Raw genomic sequence first — 22,933 nt, 5'->3', positions numbered from 1 at the left:
AATCATGTTTTCGTTAATTAACTATAATTGTGTTTCTTTTCCTGTTTATACTACTTGCAATTTAAGCCAATTGTTAGCTTAGGGAAGCATGTCTAATTGACTTAATTGCTTTATTTGGTCACACTGCCTTATTTGGATTCTGTGCAGCATGCTAGGTTAGAAAAATACCTGTTTTACCTTGGTATGAAATTTGAATTGAATTGAGTGTCTTTCGTGTTGCTGCTGTGTGTTTATTTTGGGATTACGGTACGGTATCCCGGGAGATCCCCCTGCATGTTTACTTTGGGATTACGAATTTGTATTTCGGGAGATCCCCCTGCACTTTTATATTGGAACTACGGGACTGCACCCGGTAGATTCCCTCGGTACTGGATATTTACATTTGGGACTACAGATTGGTATTCCGGGAGATCCCCACGCATTATGAGTTGGACTACGGGACGGCACCCGGGAGATCCACTGGATATTTATATTTGGGACTACAGGACGGTATCGTGGGAGATACCCAGTTGTTATCTCTGTGTTGAGTTGTATTCCTTTTTGTCATTATTTTGTCTCTGTTGTAGTTATTGTTGTTCTTTCTATCCTGTGTTACTTCTTACTGTTGCACTTAATTATACTATCTTATCCTATACTGTTATACCTTATTTTTCATTAAAATTCAGTAGGACTCTGACCTTCCTCGTCACTACTAGACCGAGGTTAAGCTTGGCACTTACTGAGTACCGTTGTGGTGTACTTATGCCCTTTCTGCGCATGTTTTTCATGTGCAGATCCAGGTACTTCGACTCATCCCTACTACCCTTGAGGCAGGGCAATTCTCTAGAGACTTCGAGGTATATCTGCCGTGTCTGCAGACCGAGGAGTCCATTTCCATTCTCCCTTATAGTATCAGCCCTTATGTATTTACTTTTGTTTAGATATTTCGGAGTTAGACACTTGTAGTTATTCAATAGCTTGTGATTTCATGAGATTCCGGGTTTTGGGAAATTTTGTTTCAGTTCGAGAGTTTGTATTGTATATGCCGAGCAGCATCTTAAACGCTTCATTATGTTATTTTTGCAGTGTTGGCTATTTTTATTCTGTTATTTTTTGTTTTCGCAATTTGGTAGGCTTACCTAGTCGTAGAGACTAGGTGCCGTCACGATAGTTTACGGATGGAGAACTGGAGTCGTGACACATCCCCAGTGAGCACATGTACCTATTGAGTGCGAGTGCCGAGAGCGAGTGCCGAGTGATTGGGAAGATTGAGTGACTGTAAGGATTGGGTGACTGTGAGGATTGAGTGATTGGGAGGACTAAGTGACTGGGAGGACTGAGTGAATTGATACTCTGGGAGTATGCATATGATATTATCGCTGAGTTGCATTGCATTCGACATACACATTGACATGTAGGCATAGAGATGTATTTTCCTCATGCCATTTGAAAATGAAACATTTACCTGTTAAAAGCTTTTGGGAAAAATCACAATTTTACAAATCTACTCATATTTTGGTGATTTCGGTAAAAGAATTGGGTTTTCACTGATATACTTGGAAAGCATGCCTATTTTTCCGGAACTGTGAACGAGTTGAGCATCTTATATCTGAGTATTTTTTTTCTTGTACCATTATTATTATTTTGTTATGAACTATTGTTGGCTATTAGTGTTGGACTCTGACCTTTGTTCCAGCTCGTCACTACTTTCAACCTAAGGTTAGGTTTGTTACTTATTGAGTACATGAAATCGGTTGTACTCATACTATACTTTTGCACCTTGCGTGCAGATTTGGATGTTGACATTGCTGTGTTTAACGGGAGCTAGCATTGAAGACGTACCTGCGTTCTGGTTATATTTGCCTCTTGTTCATGGTAGCTCTAGACTTACGAAAAATCTGTTTATGTATAATTCAGACAGATGATGTATTTATTTTACACTAGCTTTGTAAACTCTAAATCATAGAAGCTCATGATTTGTACTATCAGTCCTTGGAAAATTCTTTGTATAAAAGCAGTTGTATTATCATTCTTTTCTTAATAATTTTCATTAAATTAGATAGCTGTTACTTGGCTTACCTAGCGGGTCGGGTTAGGTATCATCACGACTAGTTGGATTTTGGGTTGTGACAGTATATTTCTCGAAGGAATGAACCAGACCTCTATGATACCCTGTGAGTATATGACATATACCATGTGGGTATCATAGAGGACTAATGAGTTCTTTTTGAAGGAATGAACCTTTCTATTTATATACAGTAATTATATATATATATATATATATATATATATATATATTAGTTATCTTTTTATATAATATAGTAAAAAAAAAGGGAGTCAAAAAGGTGTGCAGAATTTGATTATAAAAAACAGAAAATGGAGAAAAAATGATTTGAAAACAATAACAAATAAAAAGGAGAAAAAAATAAAAGGAAAGAAAGAGAGAGAAAACATGTATAATGTTATAAATATATTATATTATGGATATTCATTTAGTACTCCGTTGTAAATAAGCTTCCTGAAGAAGCTTATCCATATGGGACTCCACCGTAAATATGTTTATCTATTTAGTACTATATTGGAAATAAGCTTCCTGAAGAAGCTTATCACTTCGGTACCCGGTTATGGATAAACATTACCCCCAGTAGAAGTTTATCCATATCGGGTATAATAAGCTTATCTTTTCAGTACCCAGTTATGGATAAACATTACCCCCGGTAGAAGATTATCCATACCGGGTATAATAAGCTTATCCATTCAGTACTCCGTTATGGATAAATATTGCTCTCAGTAGAAGATTATCCATATCTGGTACAGCAGCAGCTTACACAGCAGCTTGTAGCAGCTTACACAACAGCTTGTAGTAGCTTACACTGCAACTTGTAGTAGCAGCTTACACAGCAGCTTGTAGTAGCAGCTTCCTTTCTTCTATAAATAGAAGAGATTTCAGTTCATTATGTACATCAGTTTGAATTCGAATAATATATCAGTTTCTCTCTATACTTGTCTTTACTTTATAGTCTTTATTTCATAACACGTTATCAGCACGAAGCTCTACCATCTCGAGCAAATATTTTGAAAGTATCTGAGGTAAGAACTTTCTTTTCCTAAATAATGTCAAATCTTTCTAAACTTGAATTTGTAGCCCTGGATATATCGGGCAAAAGCTACATGTCTTGGGTGCTTGATGCTGAAATTCATCTTGATGCGATGGGTCTGGCAGACACCATCAAAGACAAAAATCAGGCATCAAACCAAGACCGTGCCAAAGCAATGATATTCCTACGCCATCACCTTGATGAGGGCCTGAAAATGGAATATCTTACTGTTAAAGATCCAGTCATACTGTGGAATAATTTGAAATATAGATATGACCACCTGAAGATAGTCGTTCTTCCACAAGCACGATATGATTGGACTCATCTAAGGCTACAAGATTTTAAATCTATCAGTGAGTATAATTCTGTTATGTTCAGAATTATTTCCCAATTGAAGTTATGTGGTGATAATATTGCTGATCATGATATGTTGGAGAAAACTTTCACCACTTTTCATGCCTCGAATATGCTCCTATAGCAGCAATATCGAGAGATGAGATTTAAAAAGTATTCTGAACTTATCTCACATTTTCTTATAGCAGAGAAACATAATGGGCTATTAATGAAAAATCATGAAAGCCGACCTATTGGTTCATGTCCATTCCCTGAAGTGAATGAGACGAACTTCCACCAAGCTAAACGTGGAAGAGGTCGTGGTCCTAGTCGTGGTCATGGACGTGGTCGGGGACGAAACCCCAATCATGGTAATAGTAATGCACCAAAGAAGCCTCCTCACCACCAGCAGTGGAAAAGGAAGGAACAAAAGCATGAAGCGGTGCAAGCGCCAAATGTAAAAAATGCATGCTATAGATGTGGAGGAAAAGGGCACTGGTCACGTACTTGTCGTACGCCAAAGCACCTGGTTGAGCTTTATCAAGCCTCTCTGAAGAAGACAGAGAAAAATGCTAAAGCAAATTTAATTTTTGAAGATAATTTAGACTTCATGCATTTGGATGTAGCTGATTACTTTGCACTCCCAGAAGGAGAAACAAGTCATGTAATCGGTGGTGAATCTGTAGAAATGTAAATATTTTAATTTTTGTTATTTGTAATAGATAGTATGGTTATGTAATTGTTGTACATAAAGAAAAATTATGATTTGATAATGATGTTTACTATAATATATCTTATTTATGTCATTTTAAAGAATATGGATAATATTATTAGATCAACTTAAACTCTAGCAGAGTTTGCAAGAAATATACAACCACCAGAAGTAGTTATATTTCATATATCTCATTGTAATTATATTTTGTTAACCACCAGAAGTGGTATATGTCTATGATCACCAGAAGTGATAATTTAGGCTTTCTATAGTTACAATTGAAGATAAGCTACATAAATATTCTCTATATTAAATGCACGCCTCGATTTGCTCCTGAAGTAGTAAATATTTTAAAAGAGGTCGAGGCATCACAATTTGATGTGATTAATGCGCATTCAGATAATTATGTTCGGTTTCCTGAAGGATGAGAACTTTTGATAATATTAATCCATTCCCTGAAGTGAATGTGACAATACTAATAAGTCGGGTAAATATGAACGCGCTCTTGATGTGAATACATTACAATTCAGCTCCAGAAGAGTTAATATAATTGAGAGAATATATACTCAATATTTCGTATTTTAAATTTGCTCTTGAAGAAGTAACACAGTTGAAATTGCCTCCTGAAGTGGAAAAATATTATGAAGAAGAGTTTTCGTGTGCTTAAACAATTGTTTTACATTGTTTATTCGATTGTGATTTTCTCTCATGACACCAGCAGTGTCTGAGCAATATTTGATAGTACAAAATGTATCAATAACTCCTGAAGAGCTAAATGTTTGCCTAAAGAATACATGACACCAGTAGTTCCAGATAAATATTAGATTGTGGATAATAAATTAAGGCTCTCGAAGAGCTTATATACAAATATGTCATTCATATTATATGATTATGGTCAAAACATATGTTGTAGTAAACCTGAAGTTTACTAATACAAATGGCTATCATATTGAGACTACAAATGATTGGAAGATTGATAATCTTCATGTTTCCACAATCATAGGGGGTAAAATAATATGTATGTGAGAAGTTACCTGCCTTATTCTTTAATTTGTACTATATCATGTATCACAGTAAATCAGAAATTTACTAAAGCAAAAGTTTATGCCATAGTAAACCAGAAGTTTACTAAGAGATAACACATGACATGATAAACTTGAAGTTTTCATTTGCCATTTTTAAATGAGCTATTTGAGAATTCAGATAAGCATATACTAAAGAACTAGAAGATTCTTCAGGAATTCTCATGTGTTGCTTGTTCTCATAATGAATTGATTATACCAGCTAAAGTTGGGACTAAGACCCCTGATTCTGAAATATATAAAAGGTGAATATGGGCCCGTTCACCTATCATGTGAACCACTTATAGGTGCATATATGAGATGGTTACATGTGTAATTATTGTCAACCTGCAGTTTGGCATTTGGAATTGCTTTTCTCGATTAAGAGCATAATTTTCAGATTATGAAATCAAGACAGTTCATCTTGATAATGCTGGTTTATATCCAAGCTGGTTTAGCATTGAATACCTCCTATTAATGTCTAAACCATTGCTTATGAGAACAAAGCTTCATGTGTTGGTCTAAGATTTTCTAAATTGCATATAGCAGCATTTGTATGCATCAGATCAACAATATATGATAAGTCCTCCCTTCACAATTGGTTTAGGATCAGAAACCAAATATTTTTACTATCTTTTGTTGTGTAGTATATGATTAATTTCTCTACCATAATACACAAAGATATGTTTCCCAAAGATGATTGGGGATATATGTTAGTTTTTCTAACATTTGGGGGATGGAATAAGCAGTTGAAAAATATGCTATATGAATCGAATTATCATGATCCTCACTTAGAAGATAATTCAAGTCGAATGTCAGAAGCATTTGCTGATCTAAAATTAAATATCATATTTCAGCTGCAAATGCTCCTATTAAAATTAAAGTCTCTGAAGGATAGAGTTTACTGTACGCATGAAGCGTGGTAGACCAATCGGTTCCAAAGGTAACAATCCTTGAAAAATAGTAGGAGCTAATGATCAAAATGATCATAATGAGGAGGAAATATGCTCTAGAAGAGCCCACGACATAACATTTCATGAAACTCCCGAAAAAGTTCAGGTACCTGAAAATAAAGAAAGTGATGAGATCTCCACAAGTTATGTCGCTTCGGAACTGACACAAAATGATCGTCGACGATACATTTAATACAATATAGTGCACAATATTGTAAACGATTGTGAGGATCGGACTAGCAGTCCAGACACTTGAAGATGTCGTACCATTTAGATACAAGTCTTAACCTATATGACTTATTTGGCTAAATCTATATGAAGATCCTTGAAGGATTGAAAATGCCCGAAGCATATAATTCAAAGTCTTGAGAAATGTACTCGATCAAATTATAAAGATCTTTGTACGGTTTAAAGCAATCTGGGCGCATGTGGTATAATCACCTTAGTGAATATTTGCTGAAAGAAGGTTACATAAATGATGTTATTTGTCCATGTATTTTTATAAAGAAAATGACATCAGAATTTGTTATACTTGCTATTTATGTTGATGACATAAATCTTGTTGGAACTCCAGAAGAGATTCAAAAGGCAATTGAATATCTTAAGAAAGAATTTGAGATGAAAGATCTTGGAAAGACAAAACTTTGTCTTGGTCTGCAAATTGAATATTTAGCAGATGGGATCTTTATCCATCAATCTGCCTATACAGAAAGGGTCTTAAAACGCTTTTACATGGACAAAGCGCACCAATTGAATACACCAATGGTTGTTCGATCACTTGAAGTAAATAAGGATTTGTTCCGACCTCCAGAAGAGGACGAGGAACTCCTTGGTCCTGAAATACTCTATCTCGGTGTAGATGGTGCACTTATTTATCTTGCTAATGCTAACAAAAGTGGTGCAGATCATATTGGTAATGCAGGTTATTTATCTGATACCCATAAAGTTCGATTTCAAACCGGCAAGCAGGGAATGCATATGATTGAGATCAGTGATTCATTCGAGAAACATGTGGGTTGGAATGTGATAAAAGACCCACAATATTATACGGAGACAATGTTTCATGCATAGCACTATTAAAGGGAGGATTTATAAAAGGAGATAGAACGAAGCACATTTCACCAAAATTGTTCTACACACACGATCTTCAGAAAAGTGGTGACATTGATGTGCAACAAATCCGTTCAAGTAATAATCCAGCAGATTTATTCACTACATCTTTACCAACTTCAACTTTTGAGAAGATGGTATACAAGATTGTAATGCGGAGACTCAAATATTTGAAACAAGGTTTTCATCAGGGGGAGTAAAATACGCGATGCACTCTTTTTCCCTTACTAAGGTTTTTCCCATGGGGTTTTCCTTATAAGGTTTTTAATGAGGCACCTAGCAATGCGTATTACTAAATATGTGTACTCTTTTTCCTTCACTGGTATTTTTTTCCCCACGTGGTTTTTCCTAGTAAGGTTTTAATGAGGCACATTATCTTTTAATGAACAACCAAGGGGGAGTGTTATAAATATATTATATTATGGATGTTCATTTAGTACTCCGTTATAAATAAGCTTCCTGAAGAAGCTTATCCATATGGGACTCCACCGTAAATATGTTTATCTATTTAGTACTATATTGGAAATAAGCTTCCTGAAGAAGCTTATCACTTCGGTACCCGGTTATGGATAAACATTACCCCCAATAGAAGTTTATCCATATCGGGTATAATAAGCTTATCTTTTCAGTACCCAGTTATGGATAAACATTACCCCCGGTAGAAGATTATCCATACCGGATATAATAAGCTTATCCATTCAGTACTCCGTTATGGATAAATATTGCTTTCAGCAGAAGATTATCCATATCTGGTACAGCAGCAGCTTACACAGCAACTTGTAGTAGCAGCTTACACAACAGCTTATAGTAGCTTACACTGCAGCTTGTAGTAGCAGCTTACACAACAGCTTGTAGTAGCAGCTTACAGAGCAGCTTCCTTTCTTCTATAAATAGAAGAGATTTCAGTTCATTATGTACATCAGTTTGAATTCGAATAATATATCAGTTTCTCTCTATACTTGTCTTTACTTTATAGTCTTTATTTCATAACATATAATTGTGAGCACGTGATTTTTGTTTACGCGATAATCACTCCAAAAGAAATCAAAAAAATAATAACAAATGGTCTTGCTGTACAATTTTTGGAATTTACGTGGCATTTTTGGTAGTTATTTGTGGTCTTCTCCGTTTTTATTTAGTCTTATCAAACAAAAATATAAAAAAACATATGTCGTGTGTAATTAAACCATAATTCGGTTATTAAAAGGAAAATCACAAAATATGCATCTTTTATTCTATTTGTTGCCATGGTGTGATTTTACCTATTTAAATATTTTAATATGTGTGTGATAATTGTGTTAAGTGTTAATTAATGGGTGTTTAATTTTACTTTAATTAGGTATTGTGTTTTAAATTAGAAAATAAAAGAAAAGAGTGCAAATTGGTTTAAAAATCGGATTGGGCCAGTTTTCTTTAAGAAAATTCGAGGCCCAAAAGCAGCCCAAGGCAGCCGGTCCAAGAGACCCATCTCCCAGGCCACCAAACGACGTAGTTTGACACCAAAACTACGTCGTTTCAAGAACCACCCATCTCAGCCGTTCAAACCAAGTTGATCTGACGGCCCTCGTCCCATCTCCCTTACCCATTACCTGACCCGACCCATTCCACCCAAAGACCAACCCGGTCTCACTTAACCAAACGATGTCATTTCCTTTAAGTGAGAGATCCAGGCCGTTGATCTCGACTGATCTAACGGCCAAGATCAAACCATCCACCCCGTATATAATCCCTCATCCCGTACCCCCACGCCCCCTAAGCCAGACCCCCCCCCCCTTTAGGTCGTCTCCCACACCAGACCCAAACCCCATGAAACCCTAGCGCCTCCCCCCTTTCCCTTCATCGTGAACCCGGCGGCAACGACGCCGGCGACCACCATCTTAACACCCCTAGTACACCTCAACCCCCTGAACAAGGATCTGCTACCCCCTTGCCTCGAATCATTCCCCCTTGCCTCGAATCTTCATTTGAAGGTTCGAACAAAACCCCGATCTACACCAACCTACCCCAGATTCACACCAGGCACTCCCCTGACCTCCTTCGTGACCAAACCAGGCTTGGTTTGGTCCGAATCTAACCAGAAAAACCTGAACCCCTAATCTGAGCCCCATGAACCCTAGAAATCCAGAAATCAGGATTTTTGTCCTAATTAGCAGAGGTTTGAGGGTCTAATAGACCTTAGTCAAAGTGTTCTCTGTTGAGAACACTTGATTAAGGTCCGTTCGACCTCAAAAGGTCGATTCTGAGTTTGGGTCCGTTTCACCTAGTACTTGAGGTATTCTTTTGTTTCTTTCCGTTTGATCCATTGTTGTTTGTTTGTTTGTTGTTCGTTCGTTGTTTAGAATGATTTTATTTCCAATGTCTTCGTTTTGTTATTCTTTTCTCTGAATCAGACCTTTTATTTGATCGAATTATTCCTGTTCGTTTGTTCAAGTATATAACAAGCTGTGTAATCGATTCGATAAGTTTCGTCGATTAATTAAGTTTCCTTTTAGCCCCTATTTTGTCAATACCATTGAAATCACAAGTCTGCCTGTTTGGTTCTGATTGTTTGTTACCAGTCATATGTTGTACATTACGTAGTCGATTAATTAAGTTTCGTCGATTAATTGTTTGTAGTTTATTTGTTCCATTCAAACTATTTGGTGCCAGTTTTGTTGACATTCCCTGATTCTGAGCTTCCTGTTAGCTTGATTCTGCTGAATATATGTGCACATGAATTCATACTAGTTTCAAACTGAACCTAAGCTGAGTTTTTGATTGTTGACCCTGTTTGTGCACATAAGATAGAGATTACTAGCCTTGTTGATTCACTTTAGATTCAGGAAATCAGAAAGCATGGCAATTTGTAGTTCTTTAATGAATTAGGGTTAATTGGACAGCAAGTGCTGTCAGGATTATTCCTGCTGCCCATGTTTGCTTAGTTTAATAAAATGATAAACCATTTTAATAATGAAAAAGAGGCTGTCAGGGGAATCTCATGGGAAGGGTTTTTATTTTAATCCTTGAGTGGAAAAACAGGAGGAGAACATGGGAGGGAGTTCAGTGGATTTTAACAGGCTGTTTGAATGGGCTGATGCTAGGATAAATAGAGGAGGATTCCATTAGTTAAAGGGGAGGGGGGCAGACAGTAGAGAGTTAAAAAGGGAGAGAGTTCTGAAAATCAGAGAGAGTTCTGAAAATCAAAAAGAGTTCTGAAAAAATCAGAAAGAAGAAAAACAGAAATAGACATAGATAGATACACAAAATATACAGGGATACAGAGATACACAAGCTAAAAAGACTGAAAAACAGAAGAGAAGAAAGAGTGAGTGAGGGTTGAGTTGGAAGAAGTAGATAGAGTTCACATAGCATCGAAGGGAGGCTTTGAAAATAGTTGATAGCGAAAGCAACAAAACACTACTTCAGTGAGTTCTGGTTTAGTGTCAAGTCCTAGTAGCTGATATTGGTCTGCTCAACTGATTTCAATTTGTTGGAACCTATTGGCTATCTATTGGTCCAGTTTTGGTCTAAATTCAAGTTCAGTTGATTCTGTTTGGTTTGTTTAGTTGCTGTCGGGTTTCACAAATCACTTCGAGCCTCCTTTAAATATATTTCTGGGGTATTTGGTGCTGTTGGAACTGCTGCCTTTGTTGTTGCCTGTGTACTGCTCCTGCTTTGCTGACTTCTTTTCTCTTCAATTGTAAACGTTTCCAGGTACACACTTCTGAAACTATGGGTTGATGTAAGCTTGAATTGGAAGTTGAGTTGAAATAAACAAAGAAATGAAACGTTCATCTGCTTTCACAAGATCTGTGTTTAAGATGTAGCAATAGGATTAAAATGATTCAATTAGTTCGTATTTGCTTGGGCTCATTCTAATCGTAATTGTTTTGTATAAATTGGGGCATACCCGAACCAATGTGGACTGTTAAGTAGTATGTCGTTATATTGATTAGATGTGTACCATGTGTTTAGCAATTTAGTTTAACTTAGCTGACGATGATGGCATAACGCATAATCTAATAGGTGTCTGTATGTACCCTGTCGGATCTTTGGACTGTTTAAATTTGTTATGGCCCGGTTCAGTTTGACTTTAAGAAATATGTATCTCACATAAAATTTTCATATTGTGTTAGTTAAGACCAACTGATTAGCGATATACGTCAGCTCTCTTGTTGGATTCCTTGCTTCAATACAGTCTCAATAACGTAAAGTAGTAATTAATACTGGCATTGGCCCGTCATTTAAACAAAGCGGCTATTAATAGAATCAGTAGGTTTACATTTTTGGGAGCACGAATCGATGTAACAATTTAAGAGCATTAATCTAATAAGCATGAATTTAGCAAGAAGGTCATCAATAATCTAATAGATTTGCGGATAAGCATCAATAATTAAGGGTAATTTTGGTTGTAAATAGTCCCAGGTAATTATTGGTTTGTGGAGTTAGCCCAGTTCTAGGTAATTAATCTTATTCGAATGTATCATCTTGTCAACCTCGATCTTGCTTAAAATTTCAATCTTTGTAATATTCTTTTCCATTAACACTTGTATTGATCTAGCCATTAATATGTCACGTTTCTTTAGCATGCAATGAACTAGGATTTTTTCCCCCTTTTTTAGAGACGAGTTTAAATAGAAATGTAGTCATTTTAGGATATCCTTAAAAATAAATGAATTGCGCCTCGCCAAATAAAATGCACAAACTGCGGGCCTTCATAAATGTACATATTAAAAATACTTAGAATTTGGGATGAGCCGTTTAGCGAATTTCACGGTCTTCCTCAAAGATAATAACGCGTTAGACTCTTTAGGTGCGACTTAATTAAATTACATTTTTAAATTCGGGTGCGCATTTATCTGACCCAAATTCAAATCTCAACGGAGTCGAAATGTGTTAACAACTATGGATGCATTAATTGTGACGTGGTTCGAGATGCATTTTCACGACGTTGCAATTCTATAAAAGTAAATGATAATAATAAAAGCGGTTTAAACTTAATAAAAGCACATAAGTCACAACATGTATTTAAATCAGATATTTAGCCATTATAACAATTTAAGCGACCGTGCTAGAACCACGGGATTCGAGGGTGCCTAACACCTTCCCTCGGGTCAACAGAATTTCTTACTTAGAATTTCTGGTTCGCAGACTTCATTTGGAAAGTCGAAAATTTCCTCAATTTGGGATTCAAGATAAACTGGTGACTTGGGACACCAAAAGCCAAACCTTTCCCAAGTGACGACTCTGAATTAAATAAATAATCTCATTTCGAATATTGTCACTTAAATTGGAAAAACTCCCTCGCGCATTTAACCCTTCGGGGCGGGCGCGCAAAAAGGAGGTGTTACAATAATGTATAAGTTGTTCTAGTAACTGATTTAGAGATAAAAATAATATATATATATATATATATATATATATATTATATTAGTTTATTTTAAAAAAATTGAACGAATATTTACTATATCAATATCTTTTTTTATTGTATAAAAAAAGAAAGCAAAAACAATGAATGCAATTAGATTATTGAGAAAAAAAGAGTTAAATGAAATTATAAAAGGAACAAGAAATAAAAATATAAACAAAGGAAGAAAAAAAAGACAAAAATATACGAAAAGGAGCCAAATTGAGAATGGAATAGAATATAGCGAAAAAATAAATAAAGAATAATATGATTTGAAAAAAAAAATGAACAAAGAAGGAGAAAAAACGAAAAAAAGGAAACGGAGAAGAGAAAGAAAAGAAGAACAAAGAGAAATAAAAAAGAAAAGGAGAAAAAGAGACAAATTACCCATAAAAGCTATAATGGGTAGGAAGAGTAATTACTTTGATGGGATAAAAGTAAATGGGTAAGCAATGGTACTTATAGCCTATCAGTTGGACGGCAGGGGATGTTTGTGCCAAAGTATTAACGACGGACAAATTCGCTCGCTTTCGTATACTTCAAGGGAATATTTGGACCTTTCCATTTTATATTTAATGTCCCTAGACAACGCCAGAAACAAAAGAAAGAACGGTTGAAACTTGAGTACGCTATAAAAGTGTATCAACAACCATGAGCTAAAAGCTTAACAAAAAAGTAATTTGATCGATTAGTTGTATAAACTGTCATAACAGCCATATACAAAATATCACCCAAAAACATGGAGACTCGGCTGCATGATGCAAGTTCAAAACTAGTTTGTCAACATAAGGTATAACAATGTTTTCTTTTTTAACTGTGGTGTCCGGGCCAGCTTACGCGTACCTCTACTAATATCTTCAGTCTATATATGGTCAGCAGCTCTCTATGTTAACTGGTGGCGCTACTCCAGTTGGCGCCTTTTGTGCCAAGGGAAGAAATTTGTCACAATCCTTTGCGCCAATCTTTGTAAATGCATCTACAAGTGTCTGGATGAATCCAGCCAACATGGCCTTAAAACTTTGAGAGCAACTTTTTTCGTCGCCTTCAACAGCATCCAGAACACATCCTCTAACAAGGCTACCTACTTGAGCACCATCTGTATATGCTTTACATGCCACAAGAATATCGTGACAACTTTGAAAGTAATGCCCGACAACAAAATCCTCAAAATGCTGCAACAAGAGAGCCGGAAACCAAATTAGTAGTAGTTGATTTAAGACCAAAGGCACAAGACAACTAGTATTTTATCAAGAAAATCAAGTTGCGTGGTCACTGAGCTTTACCCATTATAACTACACCTTGATTGGTAAGTTGTCGTTATAGTGGTAAAGTCTTTACACTTTATTGTCATAGTGAATAAAACTCAGTTGGCTTAATGTGACAAAATAATTTTGTAATTTTACCTTTTTAGTGACTAAAATTCAGTCACTTTACTGTTATAGCTGGTAAAGTTCAGTGATCATATTTAAAATTAACTCCAAGAAAATAATGTCATAAAGCATAATTGAAAAGCTTATATAGTAATAGATGGTCATGAACAAACATATACCTGTGGTGGTCGCCTCATACAGTAAACCATTGTTTTGAGATGTAAAATGAAAATGCTCTCATTATATTGTACTGAGCAATTTTCCCCCATGGCTGATCCACTCATCTTTGCATATCCAGGCTCATTGAAATAGGGCTTTGCATTCAAAATTAGCCCTTGTATGGAAACCAAAACTTGTAGCATAGTTGATTCACCAGGGATCCATTTCTCCTTCGCTCTCCCGCCCCATGTGTTGAGAAGGCTCAGGCACACTTTTCCACATTCATACAAGTTCGGATTGATACGAAGACCAAAAGAATGATAGTGTACATGCTGGCAAAAATAGTTAGGAAGGTGTTAGACTTTAGGTAGAAAAAGGGGAAATTATAATATTTTCACATCACAGATAAAATAAGATATCTTGATAGGTAGACACATACTGGTGGAACATTGGGATAGTTGCTAGGGAAGAACACATCAAAGAAGAAAAGGCCATCATGGTACGGAGTTCCATCAGCTCCAATAATCACTGCCCTCAACAGATCCATTCTTGTTTCATACACCCGGACAAATATGGTATCTGCTCATGAAAAGGCGCTCAAGTGAGTGTCGTTACAAAAAATATACAACAGGCAAGTTTTTTATCTCTAATTCACATTATCGCTGAGCTCCTCAGGCATTAATTACTTAGACAAATTTATGAGAATGTAATTCAATGGCTTGATGACAAAAACAATCATCACAGATCAGGTAGAAATGCTATGGAAGACAGAAAATTTGCTCATATTACCAGGCAGATCTTTCTCCAGTATCTTCCATTCCTCCTGTATTCTCTTGGCGCAACTCTTAGAGGCCTACAGCAAAGTGACAAATATTTAGTAATAAGATGAAGCACAAGTAATCAAAACTATCAACCACATGTTTTCAGTTACGCCAACCTGGTTGTCAAGGGATGCAAGTCCAGAAAAGAAATGGTCCGAATGATCTTGAACAGTATCAAATTTTTTGAAGAGACGGAAATTCTTCAGACTTTCACCTAAATCTCTACGTTGTCCCTCACCAGAAACTGATCCAGACTGAATTGATGAACTCTCTGTAGTAGCTACACTCTCGTGCAGACCCTGTGTCCAGAGTGCATGATCCATTTCCTGAGGGAAATAGTACGTAGGACCTGGTGCGAGAACAGATCCCGAATAAATCTGTTGCTGAGGGAAATACTGTTGCTGAGGGAAATAGTTCATAGCACCTTCTGTGAAAATAACCCCTGGATGAACCTGTTGCAGAGGGAGAGAGTTCATACCACCTTGTGGGAGCATAAATGCCGGATGCACCTGTTGCATAGGGAGAGAGTTCATACCACCTGGTGCGAGCATAGACCCTGAAGAAGCTGGAGCAGTTGTCATATTAAAGGGTAAATTTGTCCAACCAGGCATTTGTGGAGGTACAAATTGAACTTCAGGGAAATGAGATACACCAGGTATAGATTGAGCATGCCAACTGTCAGAGGCAGTTCCCTCGAAAAAACGGAATTTCCTTTTAAAAGAAGATCCTTGAGCATTAAAAGATTTTCCTGCCCCAAGTGCTAGGTTTGTAGAACAACTTTGTTCTTTACAACTTGTCTCTTGTGACTTTCCTTTGGCAGAAAGTCTGCTCTTGCAAAAAGCAGGTCCCAGAGACGACGAAGATAGCTCAAATGGCGTAGGCTGACTAACAGGAGTTGAGACATACCATGAAGTGGACTGGTGCCTTAGTACCTTAGGGGCTTCTTTTCCAAAAGGAAAACTCATAGCTTTCGAAGCGGACGATGTGGTTGTAGTTGTTGGCGCCATTTTAGCTTCAGCAGGACTGGACATCCACGGGATTGGAACCTCAACACCAGGTGGAATATCCATATGATCAAAATGTGATTGCATATTGGCATACTCCTTAAGCGCTGGGTCATCAAAATACATGTCTGTATGCACATCATCTCCATAATATAGGTCGGCGCCAAAATCATCTCCAATGATTAGACCATCTGATTCTGAAGGGCAGTGCTTCTTCGAAGACTGAACTTGATCTACTGATCCACTATCTGCTGAACCACCACGGCCAAGGGAAAGTTCAAGCAAAATTTCCTGCGAAAGAGGAGAATCCACAAATTAGCCCCTGAACAGAACACACATAAAACATAGAGGTAGCCAGTACTTTGCCAAGATCCTTGTAATAACTACTGGCAATTCTAGTTACCTTTCCTTTGCTACTAGATTCAGTATTCCCATCAATAAACATTGCATCACTATGACCTCCTTCCATGTCAACATCTATTATTTCACGGTGAATAAACTACAAAATGAACACGATTCATCAGCATTAGTACCATGTCCTACAATAAAATGTTTACCCGTGAAATCTATAACCTCCAGAAAAATAAACAATAAAGATTCAAATCAAAACATCTACACAACTCCTGTATACATAACTGAAAAGATATAGAAAAATGTCTGGCACATAGCTTGCTGTATATGTTTTTTTCACTACCTTTGCCACTGAACCAAATGCTAGTGGCGACATTGCATGCTATATGTAAAGCAATGAAGAGGATGATTCATGACTGTTGAAAGATAGGTTTAAAATATTGTTAGTATCAACAACATGCATTAGTTTTTAGGTGAAAAAAGAAACTTCTGCTTCTCGTTTGATTCAAATTCAAGCCCCATAATTTGTTTATCTGTTTGATGGAAATATACTCGTACACCATTTTCAGGCAATTTTTTGGGAAACCTGATTCCAGCCTAAGTATTAATGTTTGCATTTTCTCAAACTCTTGCAAAGATACAACAAGTTAGCTTTCTTTTGGTAGATTGTGTGCATATTTCCCTGTTTAAAGGGAATGCTAAGTGAAAACCAACAGCATCAAGATTTTCTCTCCACACCTTCATCAAACTCAACTTGACTTCAGTATTTCCAAAAAGAAGAGACACACGACTTTTTGCACTACATAATCAAACTTTTTATCGTCATCAAGAAATTATATGCTTCTAATAAAGCAAATTACATGCCAAAGCCAAAGCTTTAAGAAGCAACCGAACAACAGAAATTGATACCTCCTTTTGATTAACAGACTCTGATTTTGAACTCCAACTGATAGAGGGCGAGACATCCACCATCTGCCCATCGATTGAACTCCCACTAGGAAACACTCTTTTCCTGTGCATTAATACCAACAAAATCAAACAGACACACACAACGAAAACAAAACAAAAAATAAAAGAAATAAAATCAAATGGATATGTGTTTCACTTAGAATTCAGGGAAACACTCTTTTTCTGTGCATTAAAACTATCAGAATCACACAGACATAAACCATGAAAACACAAAAAAAATGAAATGAAAATCAAAAGGGTCTGTGTTTTACTTAAACCTCTGGAGAAACACTCTTTTCCCATGTGCATTAATAACATCAGACCCACATAGAGAAAACAAAAATACTTAAAAAAGAATAACATTAAGTGGGTCTGAGTTGCTTTTAGTTCAGGTGAAAGACTCTCTTTGATGTGATTTATTATCAGAATCACACACGCACAAAAAAATTAAATGAAAAACATCATAGGTCTGTGTGTGCATAAATACCATCATAATAACAAAAGAAACCAAAAATAGATGAAAAACATCAAATGAGGAAAGGTGAAACACTCTTTTCATATGCATTTGTACCATCCAATTCACACATACCCAGATAAAAAAAGGTAAAAAAAATAACAGAAAAACATCAAATGTGTATGTGTTTTATTACTCAGAGTTCAGATGAAACACCATCAGATTAAAAAAAAAAATTAACATAAAGAAAGTAGAAAAGTACTTAAAAAAACATCACATGGGTTTGTGTTAACTGTTATACTCGGAATTCTGGTGAAAGATACACTTTCTCATGTGTATTAAAATCATTAGAAAATCAACATTAAGACCCACACAAAGAAAATCAAAGATTAAAAAAGCAAAAAAAAAAAAAAAAAAGACATGATCAAATGGGTCTCAAATTTGAATTTTTCTTTGTATCAACATTTTCAGAATCAAGACGACCACATAAAGAGAAAACAAAAAATGACAGATAGTCTGTGTTTTACTAAGAATTCTCTTTTTTTATGTATCAACATTATCAGAATCACAACAAACCACATAAAAAATCAAAAAGAAAAAAAAAAAGATTAAATAAGTTTGTACTTTTTGGAATCCACTTTTTTATATGCATGATTAACATCATCAGAATCACAAGAACTCAGATATAAAACCCCAAAAAGAAATCATCATATGGGTAATGCGTTTCACTCATAAAATTCATCTACCACAAATCAAACTGTAAAAACCCAGATAAGAAAACGAATAGAAAGACAGTAAATGAGAGTTACTTTGAATTCTGGGACATGTATAGAGAAAGTGACGGCGGAGACTCCATTGAATTGACTGTTAGAAAAAAAGAAAAGAAACACAGCTAGGGCTAAGTAATGAGAAAGTGATCAGTTTCTTAAATGAAAATCTGTTTATATAGAGAGTTCCGTTTTTGGGTAGTGAATCTTACACAGAAACAAACTCTGCCGATATACAAATTTAGTGTTTACTGTTATTTCCTTTCTCCAACGTGTCTTCCCCCTTTTGACACGCCTTCGCGCCTTGTTTAGAGTACAACGTCTTATGTCATTGCTAGAATGCCCCTGCATTTCCTGTTTATTACGATATCACCACTGTGGGTCCCAGTTTTTTGTTCCATACATGGGTCCTAGCTGGCTTTATCAGCCTCTTAGGAGTTAGGAGGACAAGAATAGATAATTCTTTTTTGGAAAAATATAGAACTATGTCTATTTATAAGTAGCTTATATAAAAATTGGTCAATTTATTGAATATAAACCAATTAGTTATTTGTAGCAAAAAAAAAGGTTAAATCTTTGCTTTCTTTTGAGTGAACGTTATTAGAAATTTAGAATAAATTGGGTACAACTTAATAAGTTTGAATATCAGTTTTGGGATGATTTGACAGAGTTTTGAGGTGGTTTGAATTGAAAATTCGAAATAGAAGATGAAACACGAAGAAAATGATATGTGTATCATATTATGTATCATTTGTGTATCATATTCGTATCAAATGTGTTTCACATGTATATCCATGTATAAATGTGTTCTTGATACATGTGTCGCAGAAGAAATTTTTCAGCTCGATTTTAACTACGAATTTTAATACCAAATCAGTCCAAATTACCTCCAATCTTCCTCAAAATTTGTATGACTCATTTATATATTTCATTGAATTTCAACCATACCCATTGAATATGATTCCTTTTTCTTTAGATTTTGAAATCTTTTATATATATATATATATATATATATATATATATATATATATATATATATATATATATCTTTTTGTACTTCATGTAACGACTCGATCGGTTGTTTTGAGCTATAGCACATCGTTCGGCGGTTTGAGGCCTTGAGTAGCTTCAATTCATGTTTTGTGACTTGTACGTGTGGTCGAAATTGAATTTCTGAAAGTTCGGGGTTGATTTGGAAGAAAAATTCTCAATTCGGAAGCTTTAAGTTGGAAGAGTTGACCAAGGTTTGACTTTTGATTAAGTGGTCTCAAAATCAGAATTTGAAGGTTCCAATAGGTTAGTATGATGATTTCGGACTTGCGCATATGTTCGGGTCGAATATCAGATGGTCCAGGAGCGTATCAGCGCTTAAGGTGGAAATTAAAGTTGGCATTTGAAGATTTTAGAAATTTCTAAGTTTGATATGAAATGGACTTTGGCGATTTCGATGTCCGTTTGGAATTTCGAGGCGTAGAATAGGTTCGCATCATGATTCACGACTTGTATGTAAAGTTTGGCATCATTTCAGAATATTTAAGTATGATTTGGATGCGTTCGTCGAAGTTTAAAAGTTTTAAAAAAGGTTTTGATCATTGATTCGTAGTTTTGATGTTGTTTGGTATGATTTGAGGCATCGAGCAAGTTCGTATTATATTTTGGGACTTGTTGGTGTGATTGGACGGAGTGTCGGGGGCTTCGGGTGTGTTTCGGTATGGTTCCGGACCATTTTTTTGTTTTGTGATTATTGGTTTCTAGTGTCAGGGGAGTTCATCCTGATCATATAAGTAGGCTCATGATCGCGTAGTGTTGATTGTGAGCTAGGTAAAGTTGTTCTTTGGGATTGTGTGTGGTGGCTCGCGATCGCGGAGTTTGTGAAGATGGTTCATCATGTCCACGTGGAAAGGATGGTGAACGCGAACGTGAAGTGTTGGCATTGCATCCTGGTTTAGAGGTTAGCTCTTTGCGGTTGCGTGGGTAAGTTCGTGATCGCGGAAGGAATGGATGAGGTGCAGGTTTGGTCTACGTGTTCACGGAGAGAAGATCGCGTTCGCGATGGTAGGTCCGGGTGTGCTGCGCGATCGCGTTACCTGCCTCACGTTCTCATAGTGAGACTTCTGGGCGAGCTTAGTTTAGCCTTCACGATTGTGATGGTCTTTCCGCGATCGCGATGAGGAAGGACTTAGGCAGAACATGGATTTAATTTGGGACTTAACTCATTTCTCCCATTTTTCACTTGGGTTGGCCGACTTTGGGAGCTCTTGGAGGGGAGATTTTCATCTATTGCAAGGTAAATAATTGTCATTTATTGTGAATTAAATACTTGGATGATATATAGATTTTAATATGGAATTTGATAGAAATTGTAGAATTTTTGGAAGAAAACCTATAAATGGTATTTTTGAATTTTGACCACGAAATAGGACATGAAATTAGAAATAAATTATATATTTGAGTTTGTGGTGTTATGGGTAATGATTATCTTCAAGAATTTTTGAAATCAGGGCACATGGACCCCAGGGTTGACTTTGTTGACTTTTCGAGAGGAGTTGAGAATTTTGTATAGTTGATTGATTATGGGCGTTGAAGCATATTTTTATAGGTTTGCATGTTGTTTGACTAGTTTCAGATAGATGGGCATCGCCTTGAGGTGTTAGAGAGGCATTGGGGCCGGTTATAGAACTTCGGAGCGAGGTAAGTCTCCTGTCTAACCTTGTGAGTGGAAAACCACCCCGTAGGTATCAAATTTTTTATGTGCTACAAGTTGTGAGTGCTATGCATGCGCGAGGTGGCGAGAGTTCGTACGTAGCTAAAGATGTTTAGGTTTGGGTAAACTTAGGACTATATCATGTAATATTTGAATTATTTGAAATCAATTTGCTAGCTTATTTAATTGAATTTATAATTAAAACTGTTTTAGGAATATATTAGGCCGAGCTCTATCACCTTGAGTTATTTGGCAAGATATTTGATAAACGGTAAAAGTTATATTCACTTTATGCTCCTGTACTTGTGTTGAAGCACGTGACTCATAATTTAATAAGTTTCCTCCTTTCCTGTGGATTGGGTCGAACGCCTCGGCAATTTATTGAGATGCGTCTCTGGTGCGCGCTGGTCGACCCTTGGTAGTGTACCCAATACTCTGGATCAGGCCGTACGACCTCGGCATAATCATGCGTTATACCGCTAGTAGTCCGAAAATTCATGAGATTCCCCTTCTATTGAGGTCTGGCATTTTATATGGTGTTCCTTATCCGTTTGAGATTGCACCTGCTATTTCTGATCTGTTGAGATTGACTATGAGATTTGAGAGATTTAAAAGAAATATTGGGATTATGTTGGTTACGGTTTTTATCTCACTGTTGTGCTTCATATCTGTTTATGAGTTATCATATTAATTTATTGGACCATTAGTAAGTGTCGATGTTGACTCTCTCGTCACTACTTCTCCGGTGTTAGGCTAGATACTTACTAGGTACGCGTAGATTTACGTACTTATGCTACACTTCTGCACTAAATGTGCATGATCTGATAGGTTCATTTTGTAGCCATCTTGGCGCGTAGCTGCAACTACTAAGGGGACCCTATGGTGAGCTACTTCATATGCTATGCACCGCATCCCACATAGTCTCTGGTTGTAATTTCTTGTTTTAATGATGAAGTTAATGTGGAAGCGGAACGACATCTCGCGGAAGCTGTGAGTTAATTCATGGTTGAATTTCTTTGTCAATTTCATCTTTTCCCGTTCTAACGGTGTTTTTGGCATTACCAGCTTGAGTTGAACCGAAGTATACCAGATTGTCACGTCCTTAGTTGTTAACTAAGTACACGTGCGACACTTGACAACTCGCTCTTTATCTTGCATAACTTGCTCACGTACTTGCTATGCCAAGTTAGCCTTACTATACTCAAGATCACTAAGAGAATGGAAGAAAGAACATGAGAGAATTGTTAAAGGAAGCTTTGTATTAAAGAGAACTTGAATTGTTTGCTTGGTTGATGAATTATAAATGAATGGCCCCCTTTATATACTAGTCTCCTAGGGGCTAGTATGTAAATATTAATTATTATACAAGTCCTTGATATTTACAAGATAAGGGCTTTCTCTATAATTCTCTACAAGCCTAGAAGATTCCAAGGACTTTCTTAGCAAATCCATAAGGATCTAGGTACTTCCTAAGGAAATGTCCATACCTCTCTAGAATCTTCTCACAAATGCTAGCCTTCTTCTTATGTAAGCTTCCACATGGCATTAATATATGCCAAATGGCGCCTATGTGGCATGATGACATGGTGGGTCATCACACTCTCCCCCACCCAATATTGCGACGACCGCGGCGCAATGCTGCTGCATAAACTATCGGATCTTATCTTTGAATTTCCACAAGTCTTCATATCATTCCCACGTGGCCTCCTCTCGTGATTACCCT

The 22,933-nt window shown here is 36.4% G+C and overlaps 1 protein-coding gene across 1 annotated transcript; it reads right to left on the bottom strand.

Annotated features, from left to right (window-relative positions):
• Positions 1-13,295: 13,295 nt before the first annotated feature.
• Positions 13,296-18,782, bottom strand: LOC107812737 (uncharacterized). Its single transcript, XM_016637897.2, has 9 exons — positions 18,719-18,782; positions 18,549-18,603; positions 17,247-17,349; positions 16,390-16,485; positions 15,099-16,277; positions 14,951-15,014; positions 14,601-14,740; positions 14,182-14,493; positions 13,296-13,804 (listed from the first exon to the last, which is right to left on the bottom strand). The coding sequence occupies exons 2-9, from the start codon at positions 18,593-18,595 to the stop codon at positions 13,505-13,507; spliced, it is 2,241 nt and encodes a 746-aa protein (XP_016493383.2). The 5' UTR covers positions 18,596-18,603; positions 18,719-18,782; the 3' UTR covers positions 13,296-13,504.
• Between the last annotated feature and the right edge of the window lie 4,151 nt (positions 18,783-22,933).

The sequence above is a fragment of the Nicotiana tabacum genome, chromosome 8, assembly GCF_000715075.1.
Source record: "Nicotiana tabacum cultivar K326 chromosome 8, ASM71507v2, whole genome shotgun sequence".
In the NCBI taxonomy this organism is placed as follows: domain Eukaryota; kingdom Viridiplantae; phylum Streptophyta; class Magnoliopsida; order Solanales; family Solanaceae; genus Nicotiana; species Nicotiana tabacum.
This window is presented reverse-complemented; position numbering and strand designations above follow the sequence as displayed.